Raw genomic sequence first — 26,804 nt, 5'->3', positions numbered from 1 at the left:
AGAGCGCGGTGAGGCCGGGCCCGCGGTGTGGCCTGGCTGCCCCGGCGCGGATGGTCCGGAGGCTGGGTGTGGGTCTGAGGGATGGAACCAGGCCTGGGCATCCCCGGTGTGGGGGACACGCCTGGGCCGGGGACGGCAGCGACACGCTGGTGCCGGCGGGAGGGACATCGCTGGGCCGCCATGTGGGGTCTGCGCTGGGACAGGGAGATGTCGGGCCTCGATGGTGGCGCGGGGGCAGCCCCGCCACCTCATGCAGAGCCAGAGGCTTGGTCCTGAGGGGCACAAGGGAGACGGGGGGTGGCAGCAGGGTCCCCTCCCAATCAGTGTGATACCGAGGTTGTCCCCACCCCTCCCGCAGGAGCTCTCATTTCCACCATCCCACCCTGAGCAAAACTTTGTCACCCTTTTTGAATATTAAGAGCCTTTTTGGGTTTTTAACCCTGAAAGTTTAAAAATAGTGTTACACCTTCTAAGCAAAGGCAGCAGGGTGGGAACAACAGGACTAGGTTTTAACAGCCCACCATGACGTGAGGTCCACAATGGTGTGATTGAACAGCATTACACGAGCGATTGCTGAATAAAACCAGACAAATAAACCCCAAACTCATCAGTTTTGATGAGAACGCCTTTAAAAAATTACACTTTACGCACAAGGTCATCTGGGGACATAAACCAATTTCTTTGGGGGACATTTTAAGGTTTCTTTGTGCTGGGAGAGCTGAAGCCTGCAAGCTTGACATCCTGGTGTGCACTGAAAGAGAGGAGTCCTGATTCCCCGGGCTATAAATGATCCCTGAGTCAGTTTTCGTTGTGGGAACACACAAAGTAACACAGACATTTCCATCTCTTCCCGTTAATCCCTTTTTAAACCCGATTCTAGTTAACCAGATGCTTCTCCCACTAACAGATGCCCACCAAAGGCAGCAAGCAATAAATAACTAAGATAACTTATCTACCCTGTGGGTGGGGAAGATCAAGGCATACCCACGCACTAAAAAGGTAAGAAAATAGTCACATATCAGCTTATCCCATCCACAGGATGTTCAGCAATATCGCACCGAAGACACAAGCTTTGCAGATCAAAGCACTGGGTGTATTTACATTTCAATAAGGCTCTGAACAAACAGATGTGGGGGTTGATACCCCTCTTCACTTGCCCCATGGAAAGGTTGAAATGTTTCCTACTTCCAGTGGAATAATCTTCCACAGCTGGTTTTTAAACCCTTGGGTTTGTGGCTCGATTGAAGAGAGGGTTTAGCTTCATGGGCTTGCTCTCCTGAGATACTCTGCAGAAAGGGAGGGCTTAAAATTAGGAGATTTGGTTAAAGCCACCAATCTGAATGATCCCAGCCCTCTGGTCTCTGGTTAGGCCCCCAGACGATGCCTTTCACACAGGTTTAGCCAAACTCTACAGCAAAAACCCAGGAGATCTGGGCCACTTTCCCCATCAGGGCCAATACAGCAGCAACCCCCTGCCCCTCCAAGGGCAAGGACCTGCAACACCAAAACACAGGAGCACAAGCAGTGCAACTAATGACCACCACAACGGGGAAAATTTTCTGTAAGGGAAGTTTTCTGTGGATGGGTTGGGAAGGGGATGCTTAATATCAGGGATGCCATGGTTTTAGAAGTCAGGAGGACAAAGCGGGGGGTTTGGGTGTTGGTGTGACGCCCAGCGCCATCGTGGCATTTCTTGTGCAGATGGCGAGTGAGCCACTCAGCATGCCTGAGCGGGAAGGCAGGTGAGCTGTGGCTCCCCATCCCTTCCTTATCAGGCTTGGATGGCTTTTTAGCAGCAGGAAATAAAAGGTTAGAGGGAAGAAAAACCCCAGGACAGACATCTGTGCCAGCCTCAGGGGACAGCTGGGAGGTGACGTCTCTTGCAGCTTTGGCGGCTCTTAAGAAATTCAACAAGGAACCGTTCCCTTACAGTCTCCCCCCCAGAATTCCCTTCCCTAAAAGTGTGGTTAATTACTGAGGGTGGAGCCCTGCATACAGGCATGATACTGCGTGTTTGTGTGTGTGTTTGCTCTGGGCCCCAAGGTTTTGCAGGATAGATAGCAGCTTTTGTTTCTTATCTCTTCTGGTTTTCTGCCTCCCTTGTGTCTTTGTGTCATGTCTCAGTTATAGTGGCTAAATAAACCATTCAAAAAGCATTTCAAGGTGTGTTTCCATGGCGTTTCCAGCCTTCTGCTGCTGATTTAATTTCGCAGACCCCTTGCCCACGCGCTGCCAGTCTCCCGTGCCCTGAGGGCAGGACAGGGAAACTACAGACCCACGAAATGAGACCACGGCATTCACTGTCCTCCATTTGCCTCCCCTTGCCATTCGGCACGGCCGGATTTGGATGCAGACATGATTTGGAGGGGCAATTGCAAGAGACAGACCGAAGAGAAACCCTCTCTGAGGTTGCAGAGTGTGAGCTGGTAAAACCAAGCACCCACTCGGGACAACACTGAGGCCAAAGTGCCACCTCTGCAGCTGGAACAAGGATGCTACCACCTCTGCGGTGCCAGCTCTGCACCTCCTGGCTGTAAATCACTTTTGTCCCGTCTCTTCAGCCACCAAATCCCACGGCTTTTAAAACCACAGCCAAGACCTTGACTGGCCTCATCCAAAAGCTGCATCGCAGAGAGAGGGGATGGACCTCACCATCTATATAAAGCAAACTCGCTAACCAGCACTCTTGGAGATGCAAGGTCTGGGCGGGGTAAGGATAGAGGGGATTTTATTGCCCTGTTATTTCATCAGACAGCTTGGGGGGTGGTGGTGGTAGGCTGCAGGCGGTGAGCTTCTCTGTCAGTCCTGTCAGGCAGGACAACCCCTGTGTCCCTGCACACATCCCTGCCAAGCGCTGCATCCCCAAACTGGAATCAAAAGGCCCCATCAGGAGTCAGCTGCGGGCACCCCCACAATGCTCTGTATCCATGGTGACACTAATGTCACCCTGCGGTGCTGCCAGGGTGCACCTGACCGGCTCCGTGCCCTCGGCGTGGGCACGGGGACAGAATCTGTCCTGCCCCCCCGGTGCTGCTCATCGCCTACCGTTGTGGTTTCCTCCTCCAGGGCCAGCCTGAGGATGAAGAATCTCCTCTTTGCCATGACCTTGGCTTGCGGTAAGTGCCCCGGTTTCACCGGACCAGGCCAGAGTCTCATCTGTTTGGCCAAAAAGACATACAAAACCAGAGATTTTGTGCACGATCCAGGTTTTTGTTTCAATTTTGCAGTTTCTCTCTAATGCTGTGTATAGCACTGCTGTAGTCCTGGAGGTCTTTGTGACGGTGAGGCTTTGGAATGCTCAGATCTGTATTTATTTTAAGAGGCCCTGGAGCCTGTTGTCACCTGCTTATCTGCCTGTGCCAGGCCCAGGGCTGATCCTGCCAACGTGGTGTTGCTGGTTGCAGGATGTGAGTGCAGCACAGCCTGTGCAGAGACCAGTAACACCTTCCACCAAACCAAATCAGGTAGCTGTAAAAACCAAATATCATCCTGAGGGGGTTTTGGGGACTTCTCACAGTTCACCTGCCTGAAAGTGTGTATTTCCAGTAATGCCAGTTATTTAATTCCTCTGCCCGGTGTGAGGTGCGGGGGATGCCGCCTGCCTCCTTGCCCCGCACCGGCGCGAGCCCGTCCCTCTGCCCCTCTGCAGGGCTGCTGCCGGCTCGCGGCAGCGTTCTGGAGCTGGAGCAGATGATCCAGTCGACCACGGGGAAAAGCGCCCTGCTCTCCTACAGCTGGTACGGCTGCTTCTGCGGCGTCGGGGGCAGAGGGACCCCGGTGGACTCCACCGACCAGTGAGTACCTGGGAAAGCATTGCCACTCGCTGCCCCGGTGCAGGGTTGCGGGGGGGGTCCCCAAAAAATCTCCTCGCTGGCAGCTGGCCGGCAGCGGTGAGCTCTGAGAGGGTTTTGTGCTGCTCCTCAGCCACACGTCGCTGCTGCCTTGTCATCCCCTCCTCCCAGTCACCTTAAATTTGAGGCTGGACTGGACTTTACCTTCCAGGCGTGGGGAGGAGGGTTCGGGGGCAGCAGTTTGACGTGGTGTCCCCCACAGATGCTGCCTGGCCCACGACTGCTGCTACAGGAAGCTGAGAGAGGGCAAGTGCAGGCCCCTGATAACCCCCTACCACTTCGACACTGACAATGGCAACATCACCTGCAGTGAGTACTGCCGAGCTGGGGCTGGGGGGGGTGTCCCACAGAGGTGGGGAACCAGCACCGCTCCCCGTGACACCCCATTCCCAGAGCAGGGTACACAGAGGACGTCCCCCCCTCGGGACGAAACCAGCCTGGTGCCCGGTCGGGTGCATGCAGGAGGATGCAGTGTATGATAAATAAACAGGCACTGCAAGGGATGTTCGTGGGTTGCAGAGGGCGAGCACCATGACACGCTTCATGGGCTTGCCCTGGGCAACTCCAGGCATTTGAGGGTGCCCCAAGGGGACCCCATCACCACTGCCAACCAGAAAAGCCACTGAAGTTCACCGTGTTTTCCCCCTGCAGGTAACGAGCAGAGCTGGTGCAAGAGAGAGACGTGCCTGTGCGACAAGGCCGTGGCTTTGTGCTTCGCGAGCACTTTGCATTCCTACAATAAATCCTACCGCTTCTATTTCAAGCTGAAATGCCGAGGAAGCAAGCTCCAGTGCTGAGGAGGGGAAATCTGCACATAAGGTTGCAGATTTTGATGGGCTTTCCCCATCACTATGGCGAGAAAAGCCTGATGTGGGGGCTGACCAGAGCCGGAGCCATAAGGCTTCCCACAGGCTCATGCTCAGGGTGAGGGAGGGCACGCTCACATTACAGAAGAAAATCCCCCACAAAATCACATCAGTTTCCATTTTTCTGTCCCTTCCTCCTCTTTTTTTTTTTTTTTCTTTTGGTTTCATTTCCCAGCAAAGATAATAAAAAGTATTCAAATTATTCTCTGTGGTGGTTTTCTGTCGATCGAGGCACTGCAATGGTGGCATCTGGGCTGCTGAGTCTGGGGGGGTTTTTTTTGCATCTCACACCTCAGCCACACCATCTGCCTGACACCCCAGTATTTCCATGGTCCCAACAGCAGCCTGGAAAAGCCGAAGGCCCGACAGCAGGTCCATCTTGCTGCAGAGCAATGTTACTGCTGCCAGATCCCCAGCTATGGAGGAGCACTTTGCATCAAGAAACAGGGACAAATAAATGCCACCAAGTAAAATTCCCTGGGGTTTGTTAACAAAATAATCCTGCAGCAGTGAGCCCTGATGGCAGTTGGGTTTTTTGGCTTCTCCCAACACCCCTTCCCACTAGCTGAAACTCTTGAGGCTAAAACAAAACAGTGCATTAAGGCGCAGGAGAGATACATCCAAAAGTTGTTTTTACAGGAATAATGGAAGTGGGAACATGTGAGAGACTATTTGAGACCCTCCTGTGACACGTAAAAATGGTGGCCAAAATTAAAGTGAAAGAATAGTTACCCAGAGAGGAGGGACGATTTCAAAGCCTCATCCATCCCAGGGTGATGCTAATTTAAGAGGGCAGCAAGTTGGTGACTAAATGATTTCTCCATGAGGGATGAGTTCTGCATAGGGTTTGCAATGAGGAGGGGGGAAAATCATACAGAGAGAAATAAAGGGAAGCTGCATTCATTCATCCCAAAACATCCATTTCACTTCATTCTTCTCTCATGGTGGATGAGTGTTTAATCACCTGATATCTGCGTAACTCTGTGTTTCTGGGAACTGCATATTTCAAGATGCTTTTATTGCTGCCAATATACTTTTCCCAAAGAAAGGATAACTCACCCTGAATCACCTTTGCAGTGGGGCACAGGGACTGTTCTCAAACTGTCCAACCTCTTGAAAACCCCAAACCTACTTCACTTGTGGTTGGAGAGAGCAGAGAAAAGGGCCCTTGGACATCTCTGGCTGGGGGCAGAGAGTGCTGGCTTCCTCCTTGGGCACGAAATGTGCTGTTTTGCCGGCTCTTCCCACTCGGCACCAGCCCCTGTGTGTGAGGTATGTTGCTGAGGCGCTGGGGGGATTTCTTGCATTCCTGTAAAGGGGAAGGATGACACCTTCTCCTTTGCAGAAAAGCCCAGTCAGCAAGATTTGGGCAAAACAAGCATCTGATGGCAGGGCCAAACCCTATATAAAGCAAATCCTGCCAGCCACAGGGCCCTGCAAGCAAGTGGCATCTTTCCTGAGGTAAGCAGGGATGGAGGAGGAATGTTCTGCCTCCCTTTCCTACTTTAACCAAAAGCCATGGTGCAAGCGGGGAGCACGGTCCACCTGGGAAAGCAGGAGCAAAGGAGAGGCTACCTGAGATGCCAGCCCAGAGGCAGAGCGGTGGGGTGCAGCCCTCAAGGGCTGATCATTCCTCCAAATTCCCTTCCCTTCCCTTCCCTTCCCTTCCCTTCTGCTTTTTCCCACCCCTCCACCATCCGATTCCCATCGCTTCCCATCCCCGACACAGCAGCACTTTGTGCCGAGGCAATGGACCCATGCTCAACCCCCTCCCCTAATTCCCAGAGGTGGGGAGCATCTCTGCCCCCAGACAAGGTGAAAGTGATTGATATAGTGAGCAAATGATTTGGTTTCCTTTCCCAGGGCTGTCAAAAAGATGAACTCTCTCCTCACCTTCGTTGTGCTGTTTGCTTGGGGTAAGTGTCCTCGCTCGCGCACGCCCTACAGCCCTTGTGCACTTACGTCTGTGGAAATTAGGACCAAACTGGTGATTTCTTAATCCTTCCTCTTGACCACCTCTCTGAAACACACAGCAACTCTCCTGCACTGAGCCAGGGATATGTTTCCTCTCCATTGCACCTACTCATGTTTAAGACATCACCAGCCTGGTACCAGTTTGGGGGCCGGAGGGCCAGGGATGCTGCTGAGGAGCTGGGTGTCAGCGTGAGCCCCACTGATATCCCCCCCCCAGGCTTGTCCCCAGCTCATGGGAGCCTCTGGAATCTGCACAAGATGATCACAAAGACAACGGGGAAGAACGCCTTGCTGCATTACTCCTCCTATGGCTGCTACTGTGGCTGGGGGGGCAAAGGGCAGCCCAAGGATGCCACAGACAGGTAAGTACACATTTAAAAAATCTTCCTGCCCAAACACATCCTTGTATAGTTTCAATTTTGGGGGGCAGGGGGTAAAAAATCCCAATGCCCAAAGCCTCGAGGTCCCTCATAGATGCTGCCAGCGGCACGATACCTGCTACAACAATCTCCTGAGCTACCACTGCAATGCCAAGATTCAGGGATACCACTACGGCTGGCGCAGAGGCAGCCCCTCCTGCAGTAAGTTGGACCCTGGCAAAGTGGGTGGCACCCCCCCACCCCCCCAAGTTGGGGCTGACCCTGGGCTCCCCTGTGTCTGCAGGAAGGAGCTCCTGGTGTGCCCAGCTCTCCTGCGAGTGCGACCGCAGTCTGGCCCTTTGCCTGAAGCAAAACATCTGGACCTACAGCAAACGTTACCTCTTCTACCCGAAGCATCGGTGCTGATGATGGGAGCCAGGACACGGGGCTGGAGCACACATGTGGGCTCTGCTCCCGGATCGCCCTGTGTCCCTGCCTGCACCGACCACCTTAGTGCTGCTGTAAATTTAATCAATGTGAAAATAAACAGTGTGCTGAAACCATCCCGGTCCCCTGTGAGCTGCCGCTGGGCAGGGAGAGAAATCGCCATAAACACTCAACATCATCCTCCCCAAACTTTGCAAAAACTCAGCCTCAGCCCCTGCGTCACTCTGGGCTGCAGCCCATGGGGAAAGGGGGGGGGTTTGGCCGATGAGGGAAGGGGCGTAGCATGAAGCGGTTTTGGGACAGACGAGTTGTTTCAGCATTTCCAGCCCAGAGCCCGCGGGCCGGACACGGAGGGCATCCTCTGCCCGGGAGGACGCGTTGGCACTGAGGAAGCAGAGCCGGAGAGACTCCCCGGTGAGCAACTCCCACCCTCGCCCCGCTGCTGTGGAAACAAAAATACAGGGGGGGGGGATATTGGGAGGAGACAGCAGACACACTGCTTTCTGCTGTTTTCCATGCCTGCAGATAAAGTGTCATTGCTTTCAGGTAAAAACTCAGCTGGGAGTCTGCATCCCCGAGGATTGGTGCACTGGTGCTGCAGAGTGATGTCCTGGGTGCCCAAAGTGGTGGGACAGGAGGTGGGAGATGCTCGGGTGGTGGGACACCTTCAGAAGGTGTTTGCTTTTGGCCAAGAGGCAGCAACACAGATGCAAGGGGGCACGGCTGCCTTCCTCCTGCTAAATTTCAGGGAGATTGTGACCTGATTTCTGAGGACAAGGTTTGCAGTGCATCACCCAGAGACCGGCCACGCTGCCTGACTCAGTCTGTTCTCTGTTCCTCCTCCCAGGCCCAGGTGAGAGGAAGATGAAGGTCCTGCTGATGCTGGCGGTGCTGTCTGCCTGCAGTAAGTGCAGCCCCACCCCACGGATGGGAGCCAGGCTACAACCCCACACCAACACGGGGAGCATCCCCAAATCCCTGTGCACCCCACGGGGAGACTCTCAGCAACACCCTCCTCACCCCTCTGGTTCCCCGGGCTTTCTTTCTACATAGAACCTGCAAAAATCCCATTTTCTGGTCATTTTAGGTGTGTTCACAGCTCGTGGGAAGTTCCTGCACCCGTTCACACCGGGACTCGAGGGAAGCACCGTCGGAAATCTGACTGCTCACAGCTGCTACTCGGGATGGGGCAGCAATCGCACGTCGAAGGCTTCAACGGACCGGTACAGGCAACACTGCCTGGGAGGGCTAACACTGGCCCTGGGAGGGCTAATGCTGGCCCCAGGGTAACTCCAGGGCTTGTGAGCAACCCCAGCAGCATCCTCTGAAGCTTTGCAAAACACAGACCAGGTGCTGGGCAGCGTCAGAAGGGGAACAGGTTTTAGGGAAGGGGGAAGGTGAGGCGGCGCTCACCCCTCATCCCAGCCCTGCAGGCAGCAGGGTCATGGCAGTGACAGCGCCCTGAAATCGATGGGCTGGCACCAAAGGATGGGGACAGTCCCAAAGCCGGGACGCACAAGGGCTCTGGGACCTGGGCAGGGGTTGCACATGGAAGCAGGGAAGAGGCTTGGTGTGGGAATGGGCTGGAAAGAGCAGAGCCCGGGTGATTTAGAACAGAAAGAAGATGGAGACGCTGGTGGCTCTTCCCACCCTGCCTGCAGAGGCTGTTTTGGGTAGGTTGGAAGCAGCCGGTGCCACATTTCAGGTGAGGCCAGGCTCTCCCTCTCGCTGCAGGTGCTGCCTGCTCCGTGCCTGCTGCTACGCCAGGCTGGCAGCACGGCGGTGCCGCGTGGGACCCGTCCAGCCCCTCTCAGTGCCCCGGGCAGGAATCCCCACCTGCAGTGAGTCCTCGCAGTCGCGGTTTGGGATGCCTCTTTCCAGACCTTCTCCCTCCTTTGTGGTGCCCTTTGGTGGGGCAGCACTCCAGGGATCTCCTCCCCAAAAAGTCTCAGCTGTGCTTTCTCTCCGGTCCCTGCAGGGTCCGGGACCTGGTGCCAGAGAGGTGCCTGCAGATGCGAGCGGGCAGCCCAGTTCTGCCGCCTGCGGGGCCGGGGGCTGTTTCGGCGCCGGGGACCGTTCCGGCCTCGCAGCAAATGCCGGGGACGAGCCGGGCGGTGTTGAAGCCAAAGGGATTTTTGCAAAACCACCTCCAGGCTGATGAGCAAAGGGACGGCGCAGCACGGGGAGCGTTTCCCAACCCTGGCGGGTTTCCTCCTTGGGGCTTTGGCTTCAACACGAGGACAACAACCCTCTCGTGAAACTGCGTCATTATACACTGGATCCGTGGAGGGACAGCAGCGCAGATGCAACTTTTCAGCACAGAAAAACAAGGGAGGGGTGGACACCTGCGCCTGGTCGCTGCGAAGGGCGAGATGGAAACCAGTGCGAGCCTCTCTGCTGACACTCATTTCCCCTTGGCTTGAACTCCCCACGCAGCCTGTCAGCTCCCTCTGCTTTTTTTGCTTCGCTGCAACTTCTCTTCTGTTGCTCCAAAATAAAACCAGAGAGCACAAAACATCCGTCCTCAGTGTGATGTGACTCAGCTGAGCCCAGCGATCACCCCTTGCAGGCAGCGGGGAGAAGCTACCCTCTTAGCTAGGTTTCCCGTTGAAAAACCCAGAAAAAAAATATTACCTGAGAGGTGATGCATCTCCCACCGACACTCATCCACATCCCAGCACTGCCCCTGTGCTTAGCCCTGAGCCTTCAGGCTCTGAAAATCTGCAGTTCCTCCAAGATGGAGAAATCAAAGCTGGTGTAAAGGGCTGTGGGGCAGGATGATGCCGTGGGAGGGCTGGGCGCTGGCAACCTTTGCTGTGACAGGGTGGCCGCGAGCTTGCCTCACGCCCAGTGTGGAGCAAAACATACTTCTCACCGGAAAAGAATGTTTTGGCCCAATTCTGCAATAACCCCGAGCACGTCCCCTAGGAAAAGGCAGTTCAGGCGGTGGCTGCTTCCCCCCTAAACATCGCAGCAGCCCCATGGGGCAGGTTTTCTGCCCTGCAGAGCAATTCAGCAGGGTTCACTCCCTCCCCAGGAGGTCTCGGTGCTGCCAAGGGTCTCAGCAGTGAATACACACACAGAAAGAGCAACAAAACACTATTTGGGGACCGATGCCCTGGACATTGGCAGCTCTAATTCCCACCCGGGTTTACCCCAAAGCTGAAGTCAACAGCACCAGGAAACATCACTTAAAATCAGCAATGCTTCCCTCTGTTACAACCCATCATCCCGTGCTTCCCTCTGCTATCTTCCTCCTCCAGCAGCATTTAGTCCTGGGGAAGATGAGGAAGGAGTGGGCAGCCCTTCACCCACCAGCTGCTGTTTGCAAGGCATAAATCAAGGATCAAATCCCCACCGAGATGGGAGAGGGACAATCATGCAGACAGATTGCAGGCCGGGATGAGCCAAAACACACTCTCTCTAGTTAAAATTCACCCAGACTTTAAACATCTATGTATTCTACAGACACCTGGCTGTACAAATCCATTCATACAGAGCTCCAAATGGTGATGTGTTGACTCAGATACTGCCCTCCCTCTATACATCACAAGAAACTGGGCTGCAAAAGTGGTGTTTTGCATACTGCAACAGAGAAACATAATCTCCATCCTGCCAGGAGGTGCTTGGCCCGGGGGGTGCCTTCTTTCACATTTGGAGAAGGGCTACTGCAAACCCACAGCAGGTAGAGGAGTTGGGGCAGAGGGTCTTTCATCTGAAAGCTCAACCAGTTTGACACACAAAAATATACCTTATTCCCCAGTGGTAAAAACTGGCTGTGGACTCAGAAAATCTTGAATTATGGCAAGCCCTGGTTCAGTTAATTAACGCTGCTGTCCCTTGGGTCTAATTTAAATTGGCCCCAAGAGCTGATGAGGCAAATAGCATGTACCAGACAGGGGAAGAGATTTTGCTGAGGCCCTGACTTGAGTTCCCTTTTCTCACCATCTCTCCAATTTCCATGCAAGTTGCAGCCTTGTTCCCTGCCTCAGTTTCCCCATCAGCAACAGGTGGGATTTCCTCACCCTGGCTTGGTGCCTGCCCATGCCGGGCTTCCCTGCAAAGCAACACAGAGCACCTGCACCCTCTGCCAGAACAAAACTGCTAAAATGATTGTTTGGCATCACCTATTTAATTAGAGATTCTCTCCAAGCAAACACCACAACCATCCTCTTTTTTAACCCATTATACACTGCTTGCATTTTATTTTCCTGACTCTGCTTCTTGCCTTATTTTGCTTCCCTGTAAAGGTGAACTAGACACCTCGTGCTATGGTCGGTGTGATGCCCAGTGCATGTGGGGAGAGCGATGGAAAAGCCCCACACGCAAGAAGTAGCTGGGCACTGCCAAGCTCCCACTAACAAGAAAAGGGGCGTACGGAGCCTTTGCTCAGCTCTACCTTCAGCCACAGCCCATTCTGGGGACCCGCAGGACCTTCCTCCGCTCACGGTGCTCCAGTGCACCCGCCTTGCCAAGTCAGAAGTGGAGGATGCTTTGCACTGGCTGCGTTTTCTCCCTGCCCAGGGAAGTCATGATGGGAAACAGTAAGATACAAAACGGTGTTTTCTAACCAGGACATCAAAAAACTAATAGTCATCCAGGAACAAAGTGGCTCCTGTTCCCCCCCTTGTTCTCCCATTTTGTTCAGAGAGGCACCGGGACGCTGAGGCACCCAGAACCATGCGTGAACTTGACTCTAGTCTGCCCCACTCATCCCAGTCCACCAAAGCCTCCCCTGCAAAGAGCTTCCCCAGCATAGGGCATCTGGCAATGCACATGTAGCAGGACTGATATGGGGAGGTTTGTCAATATTTGCCCACTTCGGGTTCCTCAAAGGAGGGGCCCTGCCAAGCGGGCACACGGGGGCTATAAAAGGTGCGACCAGCAGCACCTTGGGCTCATCCAAACCCTGGAGCTGCCACCACGAGACATGAAGCTCTTCTTGCTGCTCTTCTGCCGTGAGTACCCCCATACCAGCTCTCACCCTGCTGGATGAGGCAGTGGGGAAAACCTGCTGCTTGCAATTGCTATCCATAAAGTTAGGGAGGGTGAAAATGCTCATTTTTGCTAGAGGGGTGGGATGGGAGGTTGCTTTTCCCTGATGCTCCTAAACCCCCTGGCTACAGTCGCAGGGCTGACCCTCGCCAGCTGCAACCTGCTTCAGTTCAGTTCAATGATTAAGCACAAGACCAGGAAATCATCACTGTCCTACAACGGTTACGGCTGCTACTGTGGCATAGGAGGATCCAAACAGCCACTGGATGCGACCGACTGGTAAGTCAGGACCTGGCGAAGGCACAGCGGGTGCCCCCAGCCCTCCTTGGCTCCCTCTCCCTGGGTGTAGCAAGGGGACTGTTTGCCCCTGTGCCTGGGAGCTGAGAGAGCAATGTGAAAAATCACTGCTCATCCTTAACACCTCTGCAAAAGTGCTCAGCAGCGCCAGCTGATGGGAACGGCATGCATCGGCGGTTTTTCTGCCGTCACAGCATTCGGCAGAAACACATCAAAAGCCAACGACCACCTGGGCTAACTGAAAGCAGCCCTCAGGTGTCCTGCAAAGCTGCTGCAGAGCAAGGGGAAAGCAATTATTGCTGCGCCAACAACATGAGGCACCCTCCCTTGCTCCTGCAGCATGGGCAGGGCCGAGATGAACAAGGCTGCCGCATGACCCCGGGCACAAATACAAGGCGTTTCTCATGGGGCTGGGCACCTGCCCTGACCACCACTCTTGTGCTCCCAGGTGCTGCCATGCCCACGACTGCTGCTACAAGAGGCTGGCTTCCTCTCGCTGTAGTCCCAAACTGGTCAAGTACAACTACACTACACGGGGAAGCCAGATCATCTGTGGTAAGAGACGGCACAGGGTCAAGGACCCGAGAGGGAAGGCACAACCCTCCACGGTCTCACGGGACCCCTCTTCTGAGATGTCCTTTAGACCCTCCTGGCTTGGAAACCATTTGTTGGGAAGGGGATTGAAATGAGGGGAAAGCGCCAGGAATAGGGCAAATTTGCCAGGACTAGGGTGAATTTAGCACTTGGAGACCTCCCAAAGGAGGGACCTTGCCCTTCTGTAGAGGCCAAATGTTGAGGGTTTGAGGTGACTATCTCGGATGGGGCCCTGGCACTGCTGCCCCAATTTCCCCCGAGCAAACACTGTTGTTTCAGGGTGAGTGTATCCAAACAAAGCACTTCCCTGTGATCAAATATCTATACATATATACATGTATAAAGTAAATTAAATGGTCCCTCCAGGGCCATGCATCGTTCCCAGCCAGGTAGCCCCATCCACCAGAAGCAAGAGGACAACCCAAGACGCCCCAAACTCACTGGGGGGGCTGTGTATGATATCAGGGATGATCCAAAAGACATCCCGCAGCTCTTGTGCCCTTTGCCTGACTCCATCCACCCCCCAATTTTATTCCAGGATCTGGGACCTGGTGCCAAAGACAGACCTGCGACTGCGACAAGAAGGCAGCAGAGTGCTTCGGAAGGACAGTTGGGACCTACCGCAATGCTTACAAGAATTACCTCAATATTCTGTGCAAGGGCCCAACTCCCCCCTGCTAGACACGCCGGGCTCAAAACCCAAAAGAAATGGTCTAACTGTGGGGTTTTTACCTTCCCTGCAGACAAGCTGGAGACAGTATGGCCCTGCAGCACCAAAAAGGCATCCGGCACCTCTCCCCAGAGCTGGTGCACAGGGAAAGCCTGCTCCCTGTGATTAAATAAATCATAAACCCAAGGGAATCCCTGCAAATAAAAATAAATTTTTAAAGACAATTTGAAGGGCATCCAGTGTGGTGTTCTTGTTTCAGGAACCAACGGTGGAAGGGGTAGGAAACGGGGCAGAGCTTCACAGCTGATTTTCTGAAGTAAATATTTATGCATGCAAACAGTTTTGCATTTTTTTCCTTAAAAAAACATTTACCATAAGTGACATTTTAGCAGCCAACCGGTAAATCTTAAGAGCTTTGGAAAAAAAAAAAAAAAAGGATCAACAGTGAGTGGCTGCTGCGCTCTGACCCCAAACCAGGGTCCAGACCCAGCTCCTCTCATGGAGCTTGGCTGCCACACAGCCCTATCCTGCTCCTAACAACTAGTTAAGAAATTAATACTCTCTAAAGTCGTGGGGGAGCATGGTGGTGGTCTCAGGACCTTGGGGTGGTTCTTTCTTGCACCCCATCTCCATCAAGTTCTACAGGGCAGGGAGCTGCAGCCACCTCATCCCTCACCGCAGCTGCACAGGATCCACAATTAGCCCTAAGGAGCCAGGGCCAGCTGTCCCTCACCTTGACCTCGATGGAGGCACCTCTGGTTTTAACACCATCTCCAGAGATCTGTTTAGCACATCTTCAGAGCAGGGGAGGTCCTAAAATAAAGGTATTTTAAGGATATTTTCTTTGTTTCACTTCAGCGAGTACTCCTGCCTGACTCCATGAAGCGTTTCATCACAAGCAACACACCTACCCCTTCCTCACACTTCCTACAGTAAACATGGTATTTTTATAACTCCAATACACATATTCCTCCTTTTTCTGATTTTCTGGTGCCACCCAAAGGCTTTGGAATGAGAGAAGAGCGAGCTGGGACAGAGCTGATGAAGCCAATGCTGCCCTCTAAGGTTCTGTGCCTGCAAACAAGCTCCGCACACCTCAACACGAGCATAAACCACCTCCAATTTATACAACACTGGATACCTCATGCACCATTTCCCTCCTTTTCTGCAATTTCTGAAGCTTGTGAAGACCGGCAGGTGAATGTACACCCCAGCAGGCAGGTCGCAACCCCAGGAAGGGTTCGGGTTCTGCAGGCTCATTAAATTAGTCTGCGAGTTTTGCCTTTTAACCCACAGGGCGCCCCATACACACAGCTCCACTGGCACAGTTCAGCTGGCACATCTCTGCCACCTTTATTGCACTCAGCATCCAAAAACCAGAGGTTTGGGTTGGTAACAGAAGCAGGTTCTCTGCTGAGAGTCCAGAGGTGGAAAGGAGAAGAAAACTCTTGCATAGTTTCAACAGACTCCAGCAGAAAAGGAATCAGAGAGCACCGTGGATGTGGATACCGCAGATGAGGTGACTTCTGCTGCTGTTGAGGCACTGCAGATGAGGCAAAAAAAGCAAAAAATAAACCAAAAGGCAGCCCTCCAAGAAGGAACGAGGTACACCAGAAACTGAGGAGCACAAGCAGAAGAGCCCTCCTATCCACTGATAGGCCAAGACACACATGGGCAGCAGACAAAACCCAGTTAAACGCTTAAAACTTCCAGTTCAGCAGAATCCCTTACCTGGAAAGGCAGGATTTGGTAAAAATAAGTTTGGGGAAGACAATGGTGGTAGATATGATGCAGGAAAAGCAGCTTTCTACACTGTCCTGCCATGACAGTACCTTGAAGAGGCTGACAGTGATGCTGCCAGTCCAGCAGCAGTCACATCACACCTCTGGCCCTCTGCCCACTCGTGACCCTCCGAGCTGTGAGCGAGCAGCTCGGAACAAACAGTAATCCTCCTCAAACACCAAGGGAACGTGCAGTGCTTGCTGTCCTATGACCACACAGTTAGCTCCACCAAGGAGTAAACACGAGCTATGAATCATGTTTCTCTCAGTTTTTGCCTCCCTTCCTCCTGCGCGGAAAAAATTCATGACTTTGTGTACAAAACAAATTTTCTGCAGAAAAGTGAGTTGCCTGAGGACCGTGGCATAAGGATTCCCTAAAAAAATACACATCATAGGGGCAGGTGGAAATTTCAACAGCTAAAGGAAAAATCTGCAACAGAAAGTTTTAACATCTTTGGATCCAAAATGTTTTTGCAGGTACAAAGCTATACTGGCAAATATACAAGACTTAGAAGCCCAGCACAGCAAGAGTTTGTTTTAATCGTATTACACCTGGAAATAAAAGCATTTTGAGCCACATATTTGGTTACAGGTATCCAAGGCCATGAGCCTCTCTTTGCTGTTGAAGCTGCATTGCTGTCGCAGGCCTGGCCTTGGATGAGGTTAGGCTTTGCAGATCCCTTCACACCTACAGAAGCTCAGCTTCCCATCTGCTGGCTGCTGGTCAACTCCCTTCCCGGCTCAATGGGCTCAAAGCAACAACAATCCTCTTATCAGCTCTGGCTCAGGAAGACAAAAAAGCAATTCATTAAGATCAAACATCTTATTTGTAGTGTACAACTGCAAATTCCTGTTATCTTTTCAAACTTGCAGAATCTACCCATCTTTCAAATCAAAATATGGCTGGGCAAGAAAGAGGTGACACGTTTACCTGAGCCACCCTGCTATGCCCACTGTCTTCAACCCATCACACTTGTGAAGTGACTTGCACTTTCTCCCCATTAAGCTACAACTTGCCACTTTCCACTACTATAAAAGTGACTGTTTCGAGAAAAAAGAATTCCAGGAAGCAATATTGCTATCAACAGGCTAAGGTTGGTGTAAAATGGATTTTACCAAAGTAATTTTTCACTTTAAGAACAGTACTGTGAATTCAAGACTCATCCATGCTCTCCCTATGAAATACTACTCAGACCTCCCTGTACAGCAGTTACTCACACCTGGCACTCAGAGCAGCACCGAACACGCTGCTTCACTGGCCAGACACTATGTCCCACCATAAAGCATGAGAGCTGCTTTGTATTACTTTTTATTTCCACCAAGCTCATTAGAGGAACCAAAGGCACTTCTTCACCAGCATTAAAGCCTGCTCTCTTACACCACCAGTACCTAAAGCAGAACTCCTTTCTTTTTATTCTTCAAATGCTCGATAAATAGTAGCAGAGCGTATGAAGAAGTACTAGCTCAGATCTTGTCAGTTCCGTCAATAAAGGCATTTTTATTTCCATGCCGATTTGGAAACTTCAAAGAATTTTTGCATAGAATTTTTTCAAAAGCAAAATTCCTTACTTTCAAAAAAATCTATTGTCTCTGCCCTGGCTAATGAGGTCTCCTGTTACCTATTGTGTGTGTAAGTGCATATGTGCTTTCCTCAAGCTCAGCGCTTGATCCAAGTCCAAAAAGCTGAGTGAAGCTGAAACACTGCAAGCCATAAATCAAGGGCCAAGTCCCACAGTCCTTACACCTCAGTCCAAATTCACAATCCTATAGTGGGAAGCATCACAGGATTCAGCCTGTACGTACTACAGTACTTGGTGACCTTACCAAAGAGGAATTCAAGATGAAAAAAATCCTACCCTGGAAAAAGCTTGATTTATGAAGAGTGAAGCAGGCAGGGTTCCCAGTGATCACTGCTGCTTGGAAGCTTGTTCCCAGGACTCTTGATCCTTTGGCTATACTAATTTCCTTTGGAGACTAGCAGTTCCTGGCTTGGACTAAAGCTCTGGAGTAGCCCAGTAACAACACTCAACAGAAATCTCACATCTGCTCACGTCACATTTTACAACCTCATTAGACTTCACCAGATCGGCTGAATTGGCTTTGCAGTCTCACAAGTCCACTGGTAATAATTTTTTTCTTTTTCTTCTCCCTGCAGGTCTCAACAGCTAGCAAACGAGCCAGTCTCAAACTTAAGGAAGAAGCAAGCACGGATGTAGCAATCCTGCTCTCCCTTCATGTATTAATCGCTTCTGAAACAGCCTGGTGCAACAACACAAGCAGTTCTAGTTAAGATTAAATCTTATCACTGCATTCTTGCATGGGAAAAAAGAGGAATCTCATGTCTGATAGTGTTGCCTGACACAGTTCGCTTTCAAAAGGATTCTGGGATTCTGTTCCCTTACTTTATTTAAATAGAAAAAAGCGCCCCATGTTCCTGAGTTGAATTATTAAGCTTTCCCTGATAGCAGGGTAAAATAAAGCTCCTCCAAGCGTAACCAAGTAAAAATTTGCTATTAAGAAAAAAATAATCTAAGTACATCAAGAGATCTCAAATCAAAGCTGACAATGCTGTGTGGCGAAAAGGTTCTCACCTTCATCTAACTCCAAAATGATAAAAACAAGTCTCTACTTTTTGTCAAGCACATACAGCTCTTCTCACACACCGGCTGATGCAGAATTACTGAATAATTGTTTGCCCCACAATCGAAGAAACAGGAAATTGATGTGTGCTTAGAGATCTCCGCAGAAACGGATTTTAAGATACCAATAGGTGCTTGGCAGTTTGCTTAAGGGGAGTTCTGTCTTCATCAGTTTTATTTGCTTTTCTCACCAGAGCGCTCTGAACACATCCAGTCATATGTTTAGAGCTGCCATGGCCTTCACCAAGGTGACGTGGTTGTTTGAGTCTGTGTCTCTCTTGCTATCTGCACAGTTACTCTTGTTGGCCAAGACCTTTTGTCGGTGCCTTTCCTCCTGCCGCTTCTTCTTCTCCAGCCGCTGCTGTTCCTTCTTTTGTTTTTTAGATACCTGAAAGGGGAGGATGAAAACACAAAGTTGAGAACACAAGTCTTCTGCTCAGTTGGGGAAAAATAATACACTGGAAGGGAGACAAATAGATATCAAAGCAGCTGCCAGGGATTGTTTATTCCAAACGAGTTATCTGGACTTTATTTTGTGCCATTTTGGGAAGGTGCCACATGTCACTATTAAATGTTTGCCTTTGAGAAGACGCAGCTGTAACAGCAACAAAATCCGGTAAGCGGAAGCTGGTTTTATTTCAAAGGAGAAGATAATTGCTGATTAAGCAATCCCCTAATCGTTAAAGGGCATGCAAATCCCCACCAAATTATCCTTCGTATACCTTTGGGTTTCTGCTGGCTCGATTCTCTTCATCGGATCTAGCCTGTCCTTTGTTGTTTTCTATTTCACCTTGATGCAAGCTCTGATTTCCAAAGACTCTTGAAGCACTTCCATTTTCTTCCTGCAGAGTTCTGCTACACAATTTCTCATCTTTGCTCTGGGGATCATGCTGCTCCTCAGCGCCTACCAACAACAGAGGCTTTTCTCAGACACACTCTACCCAGAAGCTGTCACCCCATCAGCCAATTGTTTCTTCCAGAATTTTGGGAACAGTGTTTTTTTGAAAGCTGGATTAAATCTGCCCTCGTCAATAACCTTCCTGAGCACAGGAAGGCTGAGGTGGCAGCACAGTCAACAGCAAGCTTCAACTGCTACTGTCCCTGTTGAACTGCTGTTTACAGTGAACATTAACCTCAGCATCCTTCTGAAGCACCAGGCAACAAACTCCATGTACTTACTGATTCTTTCCACTTCATTCACTCGAAAGATGGCAAATATTGCAGATTCTATATTGTAGTCTTCCACTTCCAGAATGTGGCTTACTAAATCAGTGTCCTGTCCACAGAGGAGAAAGATAACCCTGAAGAGAGTTCAAATCACTGACATACATTCATTTAACAACCATCTGCACCACTGGGAGGGGGTTGCTGTCTGCTTTTATGACATTTCAATTAACCTCTGTTCCACTTCTGAAAAAGGCAAGGGAGAAAAATCATAAAATCCTGAAGATATCAGGAGAAAGGAATATGATGTTTCAGCATAACCGTTTCACCCTTGGCCCTTTCTGTTCTGTGCATTTGCACAGTGTGAGCAGCACCTGCAGGAACCACACAGGCTACCCGGTGACAACAGCAAAGATTCACAGATTATCTACTCAGTTGGGATGCCCAACTACTGACATCCTCAAAGGATTTCAAATCTTACAGAATTTGTTTCAAACTGAATTTTCTGACAGATTGCGAGACAAACCTTCCAAAATTATTAGGTATCTACACACATATTTCATCTGCATTTAAGGGTTGAGTCTAGGATGAACTGCATCCTGATTTATGGCAGTGGTACTGAAATTGTCCCAAGATGGGTATTTTTTAGAATTTTTCCCAAGGCTACTTTCATGTATCAAGGCTTGAACATTAAGCACAAAAAGGCTACTCAATACTTACTGAACATCCCGTTGCATTACACACTTTTTGTACAGCGTCTTCCATTTCAACTTCAATCTCATCTTCAGAATCACCCTTCTGTGGCGTCACTTCCTCCTTCTTATTTGAATCATTTTTGCAAAGCATCTGCAAGAAAAGCAAAGACCAGCAGGTCACACGAGCACACAGCAATTTCATCCTATACAGTAAAAAAATCTGACATAGTCATAACTGTAATTATTACGGCAGACTTTTCTCAAATATCCTGTGTCAAAGCATCTTGGGAACTGTGGAACTTCCATCATCACTGACGCTGTCTCCCATGATTCACACGCAAACTGTCACCAAATACTACAAGATCACACAAAAACAATTACTGGCTTTTGAAATGAACTTCAAGGACAGCACAGCTTACTCCTTAACACAAAAAAGTGAGATACGAAGAGGACTACTGCATCCAGCTGTTGCATTTCTGTCTCTTTCTCCATTCCCTTTGTTTTTGCATTTGAGGTGCACAAGTACGTAACTTAGATGGGGATGCTTCAAGACCTCCACAGCCCACATCACAGCATCAGATCCGGGACTGATTTCCAGCCCTATAGTGCAGACACTTCACAGCCCATCTCAAGCGAGCAGGCAGCACTAGTTACAGTGACCTCAGGAGCAATTCTATTCCCAGCATGACACAGGGACCAAACTTTTTCTCAATGAAAATGAGAGAGGAAATCAACTGGTAACATTCATCTGTTTTATTTATCACCTGCAGCTGACCCAGGTCGCTCTGTCATAACCAACCTCCATCTGAAGATACGCTGGAGCTTCAGAATCATCATTGATTCTCCTCACGCTGTCGTAGTGCTCTCCATAACGATAGGCAATATGAAGTTCCCTCACGTTGTTTTTGTTTGTGCCCCGAATCTAAATGAAACAAATTGCAAATGAGGATTTGGAATCAAATTCAGCATCATGTTTTTCAAAGTATTAGTTTTATTAAGCAATGATAAACACTGATCAGAAGCAAAGTACGTAGCTCCTGAGGCATCTCTAAACAGGAAGCACTGACCTAATAATCCAGATGTGCCTACAGTAACATTGGAGCTTCGGCCTCAAAGATAATGTCCGAAAACCAGATACACACCACTGGGTCAGTTACACCATAACAAACAAAACAGGGTATGAAAATATTTCAGTGGAAAGCTCAAAACTATTTTCTAAACTTTCCACAGGAGTGATTAGCTTTCTGATCACCTTCCCAGACCCAATTTCAGCAACAGCTCCCATTCAGGGCACAATGCCTTCTTCCCCTCAAAAATGAGGGAAAAGGAGTCCGTTCAAGTTATGATCACAGTGGGGACAGTCACCCAGAGTAAGTTTGGTTGTGCCATTGGGCCAAGATGTTGTTTTAACAGCAAGAATTCAAAGTGTCTATGTTTTGGTTTTAGAAGAAAGACTAATAAAGCTAAACCATGCAATGTATTAATTCCATGCAGCAGCACTGTTAACAACCAAATGTCCCCTCGCTTTGTCAGCGCCAAGTACAGCAGTTTCTGTAGAAAATTCCTGCTCTGAGTATTATCTGTATCATTCCTACCCCAATCATCAGTGTCTCAAACAGAATCACAGAATCATCTTGGTTGGAAAAGCCCTTGAAGCTCCTCCAGTCCAACCATGACCCTCCCCCTGACCGTTCCCAACTCCCCCAGATCCCTCAGCGCTGGCTCAGCCCGACTCTTCAACCCCTCCAGGGGTCCCGGGGACTCCCCCCTGCCCTGGGCAGCCCATTCCAACGCCCAACAGCCCCTTCTGCACAGAAATCCTTCCTCAGAGCCAGCCTGACCCTGCCCTGGGCAGCTTGAGGCCATTCCCTCGGGGCCTGGCGCTGGCTCCTTGGCTCAAGAGACTCATCCCCCCTCTCTGCCCCCTCCTGGCAGGGAGTTGCAGAGGGCCAGGAGGTCTCCCCTCAGCCTCCTCTTCTCCAGACTAAACCCCCCTAGTTCCCCCAGCCGCTCCCCAGCAGACCTGTGCTCCAGACCCTGCCCCAGCTCCGTTGCCCTTCTCTGGACACGCTCGAGTCATTCAATGGCCTTTTTGGGGTGAGGGGCCCAAAACTGAACCCACTCATCAAGGGGCGGCCTCACCAGTGCCGAGCACAGGGCTCAGATCCCTTCCCTGTACCTGCTGGCCATGCGAGTGCTGACACAAGCTAGGATGTCATTGGCCTTCTTGGCCACCTGAGCACACTGCTGGCTCATGTTCAGCCGGCTGTCACTCAACACCCCCAGATCCCTCTAAACTATTAGCTAAAAGCTACACAGCATTCCAACTCTTTCAAGAAATCCAGAAAATTACACTGCATTTGCAGATCTCCTTTGTTTACCTGTCAAGCCAGAGTTCAAAGATCTGACAGCCTTCCTGGAGAAGATGTCAGTAAGTAAACAAAAAGAAACACTTGCTTTAGGGCTCCAGAATTTCCCAATCCTTTTACGTCTTTGAATCAGCTTATCCTAATTTACGAATAAACACCAAGTCACCTTTCAACCACATCTGCAGTTCATGCTGTGCTAATGACTTCAGATTTCAGAAGACATATTCGCCACTGATTTATTTTACACTTACTCATCTCTAAGTTCTGACTCAACACTTGGTTATACTTAACTCCTGTCTTTTATGCTATTAAGTTATCACAGAATTGTCTAGGTTGGAAAAGACCTTGAAGATCATCCAGTCCAACCAAGTTATTCAACATGTTGGAACCCCATAAGATTTATTTCCAACATTTTTCCTCTGCCAGAGCCTAAATAGGTATCTCAAGAGCTTTTATTAAAGATTATTCTGATAATTAGCCAATTTAGTGCTCAGTAGTGAAGCTTCTTTTTGCATGCTCTTCCCATGGTACACTGGAACTGTAAGTAAAAGATAACTGCAGATTAAAAAAAGGCAAAAACACTGAAAAAAAGGTAAGCAGTTATCCAAAAAGCTAAAAAAATAACCTATACATCTGAGCTAACTCAAAGCTCTGCATTTACAGTCACTATCAGAAAAAGGTAAATGGTGTTTAAAACATTAAAAAGGCCATGCAGATGCCTACCTCCAAAGAGCTTTAGATTAGGCCAGATCTTGAGAAACAGCTGGAGGTCCTGAACCTTCTGCTCACATTTTTCCAGCTTAGCTGCGGTGTATACAAACGGTTCTCTTAAAATTAAAGGATATTTCACCATCTGCTTTAGACCTGAGACCAAAGAGATATTTACACCATCTGCTTTATGCATCTTGCTAATCTGCCTCTCTGGAAACGGTCTTTGGAATCTAACTTTCTAAAATTTTGCTAGGGCTCCAAAGTAGAGAGGGGGGGGGAAAAAAAAAAGTATGTCGAAGTATAGAAAATGAAGAAAAAAAGAATGTCCTGGGTTACTTAAGTCTAGCAACTTCCTAACATTGTCACTATGTTGTGATGCCCTACAGACTTTGATGTCCCAATGCATTCTCTGTGCGGGTAGGAGACTCCTTCTGTTAAAACTATTAACAGCTCTCTTTACTTACACTGTTCTCAAGTGCCTAAGACAACCCTTTGCTAACAAGACTGCGCTCAGGCAAAACAGAACCTCATCACAAACTCTGTATTTACAACCCTGGAAAGGTCAATGAATGGGGAAAGGGAGTTTGGATATGCAAAACACAGAAAATTTCAGTACACTGAGGTGAGTATCTGGCTCAAAGCAGTAACAAAACATGAACAGCACCCCCATGAACTCTCCTGCAGGTCAAGTAGGTGAGTATTTTGGATTTGCTCTTAAAGCCCATGGCTGCCATAGAAATAAGAGTTTAAACTTGTTTGGGTTCAGGAATCCACCTGACACCGTTTCAAATATATTTAAGACACCACTGACAGCTTTCATCTGGTCTTTGGTCTTTATTGCCCAGTTTAATCTATACACTTCGTTGGTTCTGTCTGTAAATTGGGGCCAGAAACGACCCTGGCTTGATTACCGGTTCTCACTTGCTCAATGAGCAGACAGAGATCAAGCGTGAACCCATCCCAGTGTGGACTTGCCACGGAAAAACAGCAAAAAAGAGAGTAGGAGGGACGTGATGGATTACTTGTTCCAGTGCCCCACTGTCAGAGGAAACTATACACACAGTCCTTTCCAGGAGCTGATTAATCACCGCCTGAAGGTTTTAAAACTTATTCCATCTTCTGCCCAGTCCAGAACCTCATTTCTCCAACCGTCAGAAACCTTCTCATTCCAAATCCCATGCAGAACTGATGGAGCTTCATTCCAACACACTGCAGGGACTGCCCTGCTATACCTTCTCTTCCATATTCCTGAACCTTATCATACAGGTTTCCTTAACCCTGGCTCAAATTCCTATCAGAAAAGTCACCCCATATGTAGCCTGATCTTCAGGAGACAGAAACATATCAATGAAGTTAATATCTTAAAACCAAACTAAACCATTCTGCTCTGTCTCCACATACTGATTTTTCATGCATTCATTGTTTTCCTTCATTCCCCCGCTCCCTAGCTGAAATCTGGACTGTTTTCCCCCAAGACTGAAAAACCAAGCACAGCTTTACACCATGCCCAGCTGATTACAACTACTGACTGCTCCCTTTGAATAGATCAGGAAGTTTCAACAGGATTTGTATCCATCAGCTAAAAATTAGGCCAAAATATAGAAGTTTTGTTTCTCACCTGCCACAGCGGAGCATTAAGCTGATGAATAACCACATTCATTTGATTGTTTCTTGCAAAGGCCACAATAGCATCGTTGCCAGCAAAGGTACCAGGCTTTGCCAAATTGGTAACTAAAGGAAAAAAACATTCAGAAGAGTTGGAAACCTGGTTTCTGACACTTCCAAAAGCACTGGAGGGATAGCGAGTAACAAAATTTCAACACCAGCCCAAGAAATTCTGGAAAGGAAATCCTGACTGTGAAACACTGACTGCTGAGGCAAGATTTTGGCAGTAACAGAAGTTAATGCATCTTAAACGACCACAGAAACCTCTAAAAAACGCAGTACACCCTTTGATTACGCAAGACCATCAGCTCTGTTTTAGCTCAGAAGAGTGCCACGTACTAAATGACCAAACCTCTTTCATGCATAACCTGCATGGTAGCTGGCACATCCTTGAAGCTGTTAGAACAAAGGCTCTATCAGTCTCTGCTTTGTATCATCCCTGGGTTACCACTATGAAACACCAAGTGTCGAGGAAAAAAAGAAACCCAAAGAAATCTGCCACTCAACACCCACCAGTATTCATGGAGAGCTAGATAATTTTTGCAGGTTCCTTTTGAAAACACTGAATTTTAACTCCTTGCCTTTGTTTGCCTCTCTTCCCTTCTCCAAGTTTCTCCTAAACAACTTTCAAGACAAATATAATACAAGTTTAATGGCTCATCTTTCTACAGAAACATAACAGAGAAATGTAAACTCATTGTTTCTGAAAACTAGAGAGGAGCCCTAACGCAGCTGTGGGATGAGGAACTGTTTAGTAATAAGGTGCTCAGATGAGATGTAATCACATTACACAACAACCTCCCTCCTACGGAGACCATACCATGTTTCTCAAAGGGCACATCATCCTCCACAAAAGGCTCAAAATCCTCCCGCTGCTTTATCATGTAATCCACCGTTTCCTGGCGATGTCTGAGGTGGTTCCGTGAGTGCCCTTCAAGCTGGTCTCCCAGGGCCCGAAACAAACAATTGCTACCGAGAGAGAAACTACAAGTTAGTGTGTCTGAAAGGCTGCTAACAGATACACAATTAAACCAACGATCCTGGCGCAGCAGCGGAAAGAATATGGTGTTAAAGGGAAAGAAAAAGAGCTGTGCTCCTTCTGCCCAAGAAGTTCAACATAGATATGAATGTGAAGTAGCACCTATTCCCTATGCTTTGAACAGCTGCCACTATTAGAAGAAATGCTGGTAAGAGCATAAGGTTTTGAGTGAATGTGTCATCATCTCCAGCAGAGTACAAAGTCAAGGGCAGGAGTGCCAGGCCAAACTGTCTTAAACTGACACTGAGACAAAGGACACAATACAACCAAGGACAACCCAATGACCTACCAAACAGTTTCTCAGCAGTCATGTCTAACGCCCCTTTCCCCAGTACTTATGGGCCTTCCCACAATCCTCTCAGCAGGCCACTGGTGCCCTCAGCGCCGCCGGGGTTCAGGCCTGGGACCAGCAGAGCCCTCGGACCAGCAGGGGACAGGTCAGGGGAGCCCTCAGTCCCGGGGGACACAGGCCCCGCACAACCACCGAGCAGCGCCCCCTGATCCCCGTGGAGTACAGGGGGGAAGCCCTCATCCCTGCGAAGCACTGGGCCCCCGCATCCCCGAGGAGAAAGCCCTGAGCCGCGGGGACCAGGCGGCCCGTGCAAGCACCGGCCCCGGGGTTGCCGGGGAGACCCGTCGCGGCGCTCACCCATCGCCCGGCACCTCCCGGATCTACTTAGAGTTTTAT

The 26,804-nt window shown here is 49.7% G+C and overlaps 5 protein-coding genes across 9 annotated transcripts in view; 4 read left to right on the top strand and 1 right to left on the bottom strand.

The window, feature by feature from the left end:
* Nucleotides 1-2,642: 2,642 nt before the first annotated feature.
* Nucleotides 2,643-4,885, top strand: LOC113487873 (phospholipase A2, membrane associated-like). The gene is made up of 5 exons (XM_026862789.1): nucleotides 2,643-2,710; nucleotides 3,067-3,116; nucleotides 3,650-3,794; nucleotides 4,054-4,160; nucleotides 4,503-4,885. Exons 2-5 carry the CDS (start codon nucleotides 3,080-3,082, stop codon nucleotides 4,646-4,648), a joined length of 435 nt encoding a protein of 144 aa, XP_026718590.1. The 5' UTR covers nucleotides 2,643-2,710; nucleotides 3,067-3,079; the 3' UTR covers nucleotides 4,649-4,885.
* A 1,655-nt stretch (nucleotides 4,886-6,540) lies between these two features.
* LOC113487843 (basic phospholipase A2 daboxin P-like) lies at nucleotides 6,541-7,476 on the top strand. Its single transcript, XM_026862716.1, has 4 exons — nucleotides 6,541-6,633; nucleotides 6,909-7,053; nucleotides 7,166-7,272; nucleotides 7,355-7,476. Exons 1-4 carry the CDS (start codon nucleotides 6,594-6,596, stop codon nucleotides 7,474-7,476), a joined length of 414 nt encoding a protein of 137 aa, XP_026718517.1. The 5' UTR covers nucleotides 6,541-6,593.
* Nucleotides 7,477-7,857: 381 nt separating this feature from the next.
* Nucleotides 7,858-10,002, top strand: LOC113487842 (basic phospholipase A2 A-like). The gene is made up of 5 exons (XM_026862715.1): nucleotides 7,858-7,911; nucleotides 8,345-8,401; nucleotides 8,585-8,720; nucleotides 9,232-9,338; nucleotides 9,476-10,002. Exons 2-5 carry the CDS (start codon nucleotides 8,362-8,364, stop codon nucleotides 9,616-9,618), a joined length of 426 nt encoding a protein of 141 aa, XP_026718516.1. The 5' UTR covers nucleotides 7,858-7,911; nucleotides 8,345-8,361; the 3' UTR covers nucleotides 9,619-10,002.
* A 1,678-nt stretch (nucleotides 10,003-11,680) lies between these two features.
* Nucleotides 11,681-14,140, top strand: LOC113487844 (group IIE secretory phospholipase A2-like). The gene is made up of 3 exons (XM_026862720.1): nucleotides 11,681-12,771; nucleotides 13,238-13,344; nucleotides 13,922-14,140. Exons 1-3 carry the CDS (start codon nucleotides 12,578-12,580, stop codon nucleotides 14,062-14,064), a joined length of 444 nt encoding a protein of 147 aa, XP_026718521.1. The 5' UTR covers nucleotides 11,681-12,577; the 3' UTR covers nucleotides 14,065-14,140.
* Nucleotides 14,141-15,376: 1,236 nt separating this feature from the next.
* The window catches only part of OTUD3 (OTU deubiquitinase 3), a 24,411-nt gene continuing 12,983 nt past the window's right edge, over nucleotides 15,377-26,804 (bottom strand). For 2 of the 5 annotated variants that reach the window (XM_026862829.1, XM_026862831.1), the window contains 7 exons: nucleotides 25,898-26,046; nucleotides 25,031-25,143; nucleotides 21,132-21,254; nucleotides 20,358-20,483; nucleotides 19,653-19,749; nucleotides 19,196-19,377; nucleotides 15,377-18,861 (listed from right to left, as the gene is read on the bottom strand). In XM_026862829.1, the coding sequence (XP_026718630.1) occupies nucleotides 18,688-18,861; nucleotides 19,196-19,377; nucleotides 19,653-19,749; nucleotides 20,358-20,483; nucleotides 21,132-21,254; nucleotides 25,031-25,143; nucleotides 25,898-26,046 (964 nt within the window). In that variant the 3' untranslated portion in view covers nucleotides 15,377-18,687. The remainder of the gene's footprint in view (nucleotides 18,862-19,195; nucleotides 19,378-19,652; nucleotides 19,750-20,357; nucleotides 20,484-21,131; nucleotides 21,255-25,030; nucleotides 25,144-25,897; nucleotides 26,047-26,804) is intronic. The other 3 variants (XR_003399874.1, XR_003399875.1, XM_026862830.1) reach the window with 3 other exon arrangements.

The sequence above is a fragment of the Athene cunicularia genome, assembly GCF_003259725.1.
Source record: "Athene cunicularia isolate RWA chromosome 21 unlocalized genomic scaffold, athCun1 chr21_part1, whole genome shotgun sequence".
In the NCBI taxonomy this organism is placed as follows: Eukaryota; Metazoa; Chordata; class Aves; order Strigiformes; family Strigidae; genus Athene; species Athene cunicularia.
Note: the sequence above shows the minus strand (reverse complement) of the source record. Positions and strands in the feature narration are given on the sequence as shown.

Coding starts and splice junctions, on each gene's coding strand:
- LOC113487873 (XM_026862789.1), top strand. CDS start 3,080: ATGAAGAATCTCCTCTTTGCCATGACCTTGGCTTGCG. Junction 3,117..3,649: donor TGCCATGACCTTGGCTTGCG/GTAAGTGCCCCG, acceptor GCCCCTCTGCAG/GGCTGCTGCCGGCTCGCGGC. Junction 4,161..4,502: donor CAATGGCAACATCACCTGCA/GTGAGTACTGCC, acceptor TTCCCCCTGCAG/GTAACGAGCAGAGCTGGTGC.
- LOC113487843 (XM_026862716.1), top strand. CDS start 6,594: ATGAACTCTCTCCTCACCTTCGTTGTGCTGTTTGCTTGGG. Junction 6,634..6,908: donor CGTTGTGCTGTTTGCTTGGG/GTAAGTGTCCTC, acceptor TCCCCCCCCCAG/GCTTGTCCCCAGCTCATGGG. Junction 7,054..7,165: donor CCCAAGGATGCCACAGACAG/GTAAGTACACAT, acceptor GGTCCCTCATAG/ATGCTGCCAGCGGCACGATA.
- LOC113487842 (XM_026862715.1), top strand. CDS start 8,362: ATGAAGGTCCTGCTGATGCTGGCGGTGCTGTCTGCCTGCA. Junction 8,402..8,584: donor GGCGGTGCTGTCTGCCTGCA/GTAAGTGCAGCC, acceptor TGGTCATTTTAG/GTGTGTTCACAGCTCGTGGG. Junction 8,721..9,231: donor TCGAAGGCTTCAACGGACCG/GTACAGGCAACA, acceptor CTCTCGCTGCAG/GTGCTGCCTGCTCCGTGCCT.
- LOC113487844 (XM_026862720.1), top strand. CDS start 12,578: ATGGGAGGTTGCTTTTCCCTGATGCTCCTAAACCCCCTGGCTACAGTC. Junction 12,772..13,237: donor CCACTGGATGCGACCGACTG/GTAAGTCAGGAC, acceptor TTGTGCTCCCAG/GTGCTGCCATGCCCACGACT. Junction 13,345..13,921: donor GGGAAGCCAGATCATCTGTG/GTAAGAGACGGC, acceptor ATTTTATTCCAG/GATCTGGGACCTGGTGCCAA.